This window comes from Salmo salar, chromosome ssa05 (genome assembly GCF_905237065.1).
Source record: "Salmo salar chromosome ssa05, Ssal_v3.1, whole genome shotgun sequence".
Classification (NCBI taxonomy): domain Eukaryota; kingdom Metazoa; phylum Chordata; class Actinopteri; order Salmoniformes; family Salmonidae; genus Salmo; species Salmo salar.
This window is the reverse complement of record NC_059446.1, coordinates 6,259,323-6,269,511: the sequence shown is the minus strand read 5'-3', so window position 1 is coordinate 6,269,511 and position 10,189 is coordinate 6,259,323. Positions and strand designations below refer to the sequence as shown.

The window sequence follows — 10,189 nt, the reverse complement described above, 5'->3', positions numbered from 1 at the left end:
TTCATGTTATCAGACGTTCTCTCTGAACTATCCTCCTGAACATCTCTCTCTGATTCGGAGTAGATGGCCAGAATTAACAATTTCCATTGTCAAGTCCGTGTTAGCATATAGTTAATATGGCAAGTTCGACGTATTATTAGCCAACTAACGATATATATATATATATATCGTTATATAATTTAACCTTTATTTAACTAGGCAAGTCAGTAAAGAACAAGTTCTTATTTAAAATCAAATAACGGCCTAAGAACAGTTGGTAGAACGACGATTTTTACCAACTGTCAGGTCGAGTCGGGTATTCGATCTAGCAACCTTTCGGTTACTGGCCCACTAGGCTAACTAGCAAACATAACGGTAAATACTGCTGTAATGCTATGCTGTACGTAAGGATAGCGTAGCTAACAAATTGTCAGCCAAAATAACGTGTAATGTAAGTTATTTGAAAAGTTATTACTTTATTACATTGCTCAACATGTTAACATTTGTCATAATTATTTAAAGCAATGAATTTGTATCGGCTCTCGTCAGACTCCGGCTGCATATTTTCCGCCATTTTCTTCAAAACTGAAAACGTAGTGAAGCCACGCCCATTTTATGTAGAATTGCATTATGGGCCCAAAAATCAATTTATACAAAGTGGGCACGATTTTGTGTTACAACAATAAAATGTTATGTATTTTTCGAAGTAGGTTTCAAAGAATTTCCATTGATTGAATGTGATGGATAGGTCTGTATCCCATTTGTTATTTGTGTGTATTATAATTTTAAAAAGCACAACACATACGAAATGGGGCAGACCTCAATGCAAAACATATTTTGCAAAACATTCAATGAAGACAAGGTCAACATTACCAAAAAAGAAACATTTATTTCAGTTCAAGTTGTAGAAATACAATATACAACAGCAACAGAAGGGTAACTCAGACGATACAGTAGCGATTAATGCAGCAACATAACCACCTGCTTATCAACAGGCTCTGTGTGGTTTCAATAGTATGTATTCATACTGTGTCCCCACTTAGTACAGGATTTGTAGCAATAACACATTATCAACCTAGAAAAATATTTGTACTGACAGTACTGTGTTGTCGAGGCATTTACATAAAATATGAGAGATGTTCATACGTCAGCATAGCACTGCAGGGACATCAGCTGACAAGACCTGAGAAGAGAAAAAAAATGAATTACAGATCAATTCAATCTTTCAAAAAAAAAATAACACCTATGAAAGATGATGACTAATAAAAGTGAAAACAACATACCCAGGTAATCATCCATGAGGGATCCAATAGCAAACTGAAAAAAAGGAAAGCAAATATTTAACATTACAACTTGCAGGGCTCTTCACAGAGATGAGACTATGGAAATATTTCATACTTTAGATAGTGCGCGATGGCTTGCAATCTGTGAGGATATACTGTGCCTAAAGAAATTATTCAGACCCCTTGACTTTTTCACGTTGTTACGTTACAGCCTTATTCTATGATTGTTTTTCCCCCCCAATCAATGTAATCAATCTACACACAATACCTCATAATGGTGAAGCAAAAACAGGTTTTTAGAACTTTTGCTAATTTATTTGTTTAAAAACCCGGATATCACATTCAAAAAAATTATTCAGACCCTTTACTCAGTACTTGTTGAAGCACCTTTGGCAGCGATTACAGCCTTGAGTATTTTTGGGTATGATGCTAAAAGCTTGGGAGACCTGTACTTGAGAAGTTTCTCCAATTCCTCTCTGCAGATCCTCTCAAGCTCTGTCAGGTTGGATGGGGAGTGTTGCTGCACAGCTATTTTCAGGTCTCTCCAGAGATGTTCGATCGGGTTCAAGTCCGGGCTCTGGCTGGGCCAATCAAGGACATTCAGAGATGTGTCCCAAAGCCACCCATGTATTGTCTTAGCTGCGTGCTTAGGGTCATTGTTCTGGAGCAGGTTTTCATCAAGGATCTCTGTACTTTGCTCCGTTCATCTTTCCTTTGATCCTGACTAGTCTCCCAGTCTCCTGAAAAACATCCCCACAACGTGATGCTGCCACCACTATGCTTCACTGTAGAGATGGTGCCAGGTTTCCTCCAGACGTGACGCTTGGCATTCAGGCCAAAGAGTTCAATCTTGGTTTCATCAGACCAGAGAATCTTGTTTCTCATGGTCCGAGAGTCCTTCATGTGCCTTTTGGCAAACTCCAAGCGGGCGGTCATGTGTCTTTTACTTAGACGTGGCTTCCGTCTGGCCACTCTACCATAAAGGCCTGATTGGTGGAGTGCTGCAGAGATGGTTGTCCTTCTGGAAGGTTCTCCCATCTCCACAGAGGAACTCTAGAGCTCTGTCAGAGTGAGCATCGGGTTCTTGGTCACCTCCCTGACCAAGGCCCTTCTCCCCCTGAATTGCTCCATTTGGCCGGGTGCTCAGCTCTCGGAAGAGTCTTGGTGGTTACAAAGTTCTTCCATTTAAGAATGACAGAGGCCACTGTGTTCTTGGGGACCATCAATGCTGAAGACATTTTTTGGTACCCTTCCCTAGCTCGGTGCCTCGACAGAATCCTGTCTCAGAGCTCTACGAATAATTTGTTTGACCTCATGGCTTGGTTTTTCCTCTGACATGCACTGTCAACTGTGGGACCTTATATAGACAGGTGTGTGCCTTTCCAAAACATGTCCAATCAATTGTATTTACCACAAGTGGACTCCAATCAAGTTGTAGAAACTTTTCAAGGATGATCAATGGAAACAAGATGCATCTGAGCTCAATTTTGAGTCTCATAGCAAAGGGTCTGAATACTTATGTAAATAAGGTATCTGTTTTTTATTTTTAATAAATTAGTAATCATTTCTAAAAACGTGTTTTCGCTTTGTTATTATAGGGAATTGTGTGTAGATTGCTGATTTTTAAAAATGTATTTAATCAATTTTAGAATAAGGCTGTAACGTAACAAAATGTAGAAAAAGTCAAGGGGTCTGAATACTTTCCGAAGCCACTGTATAGGTCTGTCAGGTAGCATCCTAGTTTATGGGGATTTGACAGCATACTCACAATGTCGTTTTTATCCACTCTTGTTCCCACGATCTTCAACCGAATCTCATCATCCTGTTGGATTACAATGTCCTAATGTGGAGAAGACAGAATCCTTAATAAGAAGGCATGTATCCAAGTTGTGTATACTAAATATTCATTTTCAAAAATGACACCCACACCACCACTATTTAGTGAAGAGCTAATTTTAGATCTCACCTCATCAGTGGTCTTATAACAAGGAGGATTTGAGTTGGGGTCAAACTCCATCTCTGAGGGAATGGACTGCAGAAACAGTAAGTAACCACATTGACATTTATTAAAGTAACTAAAAGGAGACATTTCCATGTGGACCTACGTGACGAGAGATGAAACAGGACATGGAGCCGATCTCTGTGAACAGTCCAACCTGAAAAGAACGGACCATCTTGAATTATTTTAATTTCACCATAAAACAATATGATCTATTATTGTCAATCCTTATTCTGATGGTAATGAGTTCAAAGAAGATTTGTCTGTGTCCCAAATGACACCCTATTGACTCTGGTCAAAAGTAGTGCACTATAAAGGGAATAGGGTGTTATTTGTTCCACACAGTCTGAATAACTAACCCCTTTTTTGCATAATGCTTCTGATAGCTAAATAAACTGTCCCATTGTTTCAGATTGCTCCACCTCAAATATCAGCTTATGGACGCTCAAGACGATCTATCCCCCATCCTCTCCATCGTGGCAGACGCCATGTATGTCTACATCTAAGTCATAGATTATCTTCCAAAGTCCCAGTTCACTGAGCCACTCAGGTGACAGTTTGTCAGCACTCAGTTTTCATGTACAGTACATGTTGTGAATTAAAACATTTTTTTTTTTTAAATGTTACATTTGTACGTATTCTTTTGTACCAAGAAAAACAAATTTGGCCCACTGATTATTTTATTTGGCCCCCCCAAATAATTATTCATTGTTGGGTATAAAAGACTGTAAAAACACCAGCAAATTAACTCTGATTTAAATTTCGGAAATCTATTCCAAAGTATTCCCATGCATAATAGAGAGATATGTGATTGTATAGAAATGGTAGCCAGGTTTGAAATAATGTTTTAGTCAAATATTATATCTGTTTGGGCTTCAATGCAGTCAATTTGAAGTTAACAAATTCTTTGTAATATTTCTAAAATCGTCCAGCGGCTGAATCTAGTTGATGACCCCTGATATAGGGAAAAGATTTCCACTTGGGACGTAGCCCTTGTTGTTTCCTTACTTTGTTGACCTGGGTAACCACGGCATCTACCACCTCGCCTTTGAATGGACGGAAGACAATAGCCTTGTACTTGACGGGGTAAAGCACAAATCCTCTGCCTGGTTGGATGACACCTGCACCAATGTTGTCAATGGTGGTCACCGCAATGACGAACCCATATCTGAAACAAAGAATTACTGAGTCAATAACTGAACAAGCATATGAACATGTTACTGGTCAAAACAACCAACCCAGTGTTGTGGAAGTGTGCAAACTGTAAAGACAATTTGTGGTCTCTTGTCTACATTGAAATGTAGCCTGGAGTCCAAAATGAATATTACTTAGTTTCACTACCCTGAGCAATACGGAGTGTGGGTTCCAGGTTAATTAAAGGGAAGCTTCCCTGGCTCAATACCACTCACTTTCCTGTGCATGTTCCCTCCACTTCTGTGAAGAGCTTCTGTTTCACAGTGTTCAGGAGATTGGGACCAAAGTACCGAGGGTGGAGCAGGATCTCATGCTCCAGGGAAATCTGTGAATGATCATATATATATATATATATATATATATATGAGAGAGTACCAGTCAAAAGTTTGGACACATCTACTCATTCAATGGTTTTCTTTATTTTTACTATTTTCTACATTGTAGAATAATAGTGAAGACATCAAAACTATGAAATAACACATATGGAATCATGTAGTAACCAAATAAGTGCTAAAGAAATATATATATTTTTGATTTTAGATTCTTCAAAGTAGCCACCCTTTGCATTGATGACAGCTTTGTACACTCGGCATTCTCTCAACCAGCTTCATGAGGAATGCTTTCCCAACAGTCTTGAAGGAGTTCACACATATGCTGAGCACTTGTTGGCTGCTTTTCCTTCACTCTGCGGTCCAACTCATCCCAAACCATCTCAACTGGGTTGAGGTTGGGTGATTGTGGAGGCCAGGTCATCTGATGCAGCACTCCATCACTCTCCTTCTTGGTCAAATTGCCCTTACACAGCCTGGAGGTGTGTGTTGGGCCATTGTCCTGTTGAAAAACAAATGATAGTCCCACTAAGCCCAAACCAGATGGAATGGTGTATCGCTGCAGAATGCTGTGGTAGCCATGCTGGTTAACTGAGCCTTGAATTCTAAATACATAACTGACAGTTTCACCAGCAAAGCACCCCCACACCATCTCACCTCCTCCTCCATGCTTCATGGTGGGAACCACACATGCAGAATCATCCATTCACCTTCTCTGTGTCTCACAAAGGCACGGCAGTTGGAACCAAAAATCACTAATTTGGACTGATCAGACCAAAGGACAGATTTCCACTGGTCTAATATTCATTGCTTGTGTTTCTTGGCCCAAGCAAGTCTCTTCTTCTTATTGGTGTCCTTTAGTAGTGGTTTCTTTCCAGCAATTCGACCATGAAGGCCTGATTCACGCAGTCTCCTCTTAACAGTTGATGTTGAGATGTGTCTGTTACTTGAACTCTGTGAAGCATTTAACTCTAATGAATTTATCCTTTGCAGCAGAGGTAACTCTGGGTCTTCCTTTCCTGTGGCGGTCCTTATGAGAGCCAGTTTCATCATAGCGCTTGATGGTTTTTGCGACTGCACTTGAAGAAACTTCCAAAGTTATTGACATTTTTACTGATTGACTGACCTTCATTTCTTGAAGTAATGATGGACTGTCGTTTCTCTTTGCTTATTTGAGCTGTTCTTGCCATAACATGGACTTGGTCTTTTACCAAATAGGACTATCTTCTGTATACCATCCCTACCTTATCACAATACAACTGCTTTCCTCAAACGCATTAAGGAAAGAAATTCCACAAATTAACTTTTAACAGGGCACACCTATTAATCGAAATGCATTCCAGGTGACTACCTCATGAAGCTGGTTGAGAGAATGTCAAGAGTGTGCAAAGCTGTCATCAAGGCAAAGGGTGGTTACTTTGAAGAATCTAAAATCAAAAATATATTTTGATTGGTTTAACACTTATTTGGTTACTACATGATTCCATATGTGTCATTTCATAGTTTTGATGTCTTCACTATTATTCTACAATGTATAAAATAGTCAAAATAAAGAAAAACCCTTGAATAAGTAGGTGTCCAAACTTGACAGGTACTGTATATATAGTTAGTGTATAGTTTGTTTTTACAGTAGGTAACTTAGTACTGAACAAGTCCTACTGTTTATAACTGAGAATGACAGCAGTTACTTTCATTGAGTCTACAGGTGTTCTCACATATAGTCCTCTTTAAAGTGAACTCTGGAGTAAAAAAAAAGCTAAAGAACTCAGGTATCTTTGTATTCACACTGCCCTTGTATTTGAATGACTCAACCCTTTTGCCAGTTCACTTCACCTATTTTGTGGACAGAGTCCTCTTTGCATTCACATTGCTATGTTAAGAAAGGAACCAAGATCTTTTTCCAACATGCACTCTGGGTTTTTACTAAGTGCATGACAAGCCATTTAATCAGAATGTGTTATCCGTCTGCTACTATTAGACATCAATCTAATCAGAAGATACTGTTAACATGTACATTTGATGGCTAACAAAATAAATAGTAATATAATAACTGCAGAATAAATAATGCTGTCATTGAAAATTGTACACCCAAGGAAGGCTACTGCCCCTTTTAAAAACTAGAATGGATTTTGTACCCAATGTTGCGATTCTCACCAAATATATTGTCTTCTCACACTATTAAAGCAGCGTATGAAACTCTCAGCTTATTGGTCACATATTGCAAACAAATACTATGACCTAAAAACGAATTTCTGCGCGTCCTTGACAATAGCTAATATATATATATATTTAAAAAAACAATTTTTTACTGCAAACTTGCACATCATTTCTCTTTTGTGACTCCAATGTGAGGAATTATGGCAGGGGTTAACGGTGTTGTTGTGAAAACACCCTAAAGTAACATGTAGCTTTCTTAAACTATCATCGCCAGACAGGTATCAAACAGTTAAATATGCTATTATGGACGTTGAGTTTTCCTTTTGGTAACAGTTAACAGAGCAGTTAGCTAGCCAACCGGCTAGCACTAGCGATAGCATAGTTAGCCATGGGTGTTATCGTCACAAGATCATACAAATCGAATATCTTACATGATAAAACATGATTTCCCGCTGACGCTTCCTTGATTGTAGCCTTCTGTTTAATTTATCAGCAAGTACTGGTTATCGTTTCTAAATTATTATTTAAATCCAGCGGCACATCACAGGAAGACGGTAATTTTTTACTTCTGGAAAAAGTTTTACTTCCGGAGCATTTCTTTTCTTCACAGCTTTTTGGTCCAATAATGTGATCACTGATTATGATTCAAGACAAGGATTCGTGGGCTTAAAAATAACTAATATTTAATTTCAAGAACAAGAATGAAGTTGAAACGTCTTTGGTTTTAAAAAGAAGCAACAGATGACAATAAGACAAAAATGCATCTGACATGACACGTGCAGGCCATCAGTCTTTTGCCATATAGACAACACATGCATTGATTCACTGAGTGTCAGTCAGTCAAAGCAAAAGTAATTGATCAAAAACAGAACTTCATCATTCAATATTGACACTTCCATTGAGAAGCAAAAAAGTTACAGCAAATAACTCAAGTAGAAAATATGTATACACCAAAAAAATTCAAATATATACAGTAAAATGCTGAGTGTAACAACATAATTATGAAATGAGTAGTTGATTGTAAGCAATCAATGCAATGTAAGCGCTTGTGATAGGCAGCATACTGAGGACCAGTGGAAGTATATGCCAAAACAATTATCTAAGACTAATATGGGTATGTGTCCCAAATGGCACCCACCCTATTCCCTTCACCGTGCACTATTTTCTCAGTTCAAAAATAGTGCACTATATATGGAATACGGTGCGATTTGGGACGCACACAATGGGTCATCACCGTTAGCATCATCTACCACAGTGTTTGACATTGGTCATTAGAAAGGTATTGGGAGTATTGAGCTGTTCAGTCCCTTAAGAAGACTTCCTGTAGCTGAGCCTGTTAACTCCTCTGGCTCTCTCTCTGCCACCACAGAACCTGTCTGGTTCACCACCAGCCCAACACCTGTTAACTCCTCTGGCTCTCTCTCTGCCACCACAGAACCAGTCTGGTTCACCACCAGCCCAACACCTGTTAACTCCTCTGGCTCTCTCTCTGCCACCACAGAACCAGTCTGGTTCACCACCAGCCCAACACCTGTTAACTCCTCTGGCTCTCTCTCTGCCACCACAGAACCAGTCTGGTTCACCACCAGCCCAACACCTGCAGTGTGGGTGAAATAGTTCTCTGACTAGTTGGAGGTTCCTGTGATCACACAATACAAGATACAAGTTAGTGCATTGATATGGCAGGTCAACATTTCTGTGTACATCAGAATGCAATGTGATGTTTATATTGTAAAAAAAAAAACAGCAGACAGTTTTGAAGCAGAATGAAATCCATAAAAACTGACATTTTGTCCAATGAGTAGTGATTGTGATGTATATAGACGACTCGGTCTGTCACCATGTACTTGGCATGGAGAAATGGAAACAGCAAATGTACCACATTGATGTTGCAACCCAAGGGAGATCTGTTGAAGATGGTCAGAGACTGTAGGATAAGGAACATGGAGCCTGGAGAGTGTGACCAGCAGCTCACTAGTAGGTTGACCTCTACCCTTCTAGTACACTCTGCGCTGAGTTAATCGCAGGCCAGAACCTAATACATAAATGGACTTGATTGGTTAGATGTTTAAAACATATACACAACATACATCCAATACATTTCCTCATGAAAAAATATGATACACTATTACATACATTTAGAGAATCATTGAGGAGCGAATCCTAAACTTCCACTTATGTCAAATTTTCACTCAGGCATTGATATCAATGGGAGAAGTGAAAATTCAACTCAAGTGGAAGTTCGGATTCGCCCGAGTACTGACAGTCACCTGAGTGGCTCAGTGAAATGGGACAGTGGAAGATAGTCCATGACTGAGATGTAGACATATTTATGGACGTCTGCGATGACAGACAGGACGGTGGATAGATCATCTGAGCGTCCATAAGCTGATATCTGGGGTGGAGCGCTCTGAAACAATAGGAAAGTTTAACTATCAGTAGCATTATGCAAAATATGAGTGGAAGGGGTTAAATAGTCAAAGACTGTCCCAAAGGACACCATTTCCTCCCATAGGGCTCTGGTCCAAAGTAGTGCACTATGTAGGGAATAGGGTGCCAATTGGGACACAGAAAAGCAAGAAGATCCAACTCACAGAAAGATATACTTGTGCAGGGAGGGGGCAGAGTATCGGGCAGGCCAGAAGCGGGGTAAGGAACCATTTTTCTGAGCACCAATGTTCCAGTACACCCCGAATATCCTTGACGCATCCTGTGCCAGGCAGCTGCAGTCCTCCATGGAAACTCCCACGTCCTTCACCTGAGATGAACAGAGATAATCAATCAATCCACCAATCAATGCATTGGAAAATATACGATAAGGAGATGCAGCAGTTCTTGCAGTTTTGCACTAATTATCTTGCACTGAGTATGCACACACACGCACGCACACACACACACACACACACACACACACACACACACATACATACATACATACATACATACATACATACATACATACATACATACATACATACATACATACATACATACATACATACATATACATACATACACACATACACACACACACACACACACACACACACACACACACACACACACACACACACACACACACGCTGTTGGCTGGTAACTTTCCCCCTACCTATATGTACAGTACATAGCTACCTCAACAACCCCTTACCCCTGCACAACAAGCAGAAGGAGATCCCTGCCAAGTACATGGTGACAGACAGAGTCGTATAGTATAGTCGTCTATATACAGTGCATTTGGAAAGTATTCA

General features: G+C 39.7%; 1 protein-coding gene across 2 annotated transcripts; it reads right to left on the bottom strand.

Moving 5' to 3' along the window:
* Positions 1-848: 848 nt before the first annotated feature.
* Positions 849-7,546, bottom strand: LOC106604162 (DNA-directed RNA polymerase II subunit RPB7). Of its 2 annotated transcripts, XM_014198581.2 has the most exons (8): positions 7,373-7,544; positions 4,671-4,780; positions 4,270-4,429; positions 3,368-3,418; positions 3,229-3,294; positions 3,031-3,102; positions 1,263-1,296; positions 849-1,162 (listed from the first exon to the last, which is right to left on the bottom strand). In XM_014198581.2, exons 1-8 carry the CDS (start codon positions 7,382-7,384, stop codon positions 1,149-1,151), a joined length of 519 nt encoding a protein of 172 aa, XP_014054056.1. In that variant the 5' UTR covers positions 7,385-7,544; the 3' UTR covers positions 849-1,148. The 2 variants fall into 2 exon arrangements, with proteins under 2 accessions (XP_014054056.1, XP_014054057.1); XM_014198582.2 differs by lacking the exon at positions 3,368-3,418 and having other exon boundaries at positions 7,373-7,546.
* Between the last annotated feature and the right edge of the window lie 2,643 nt (positions 7,547-10,189).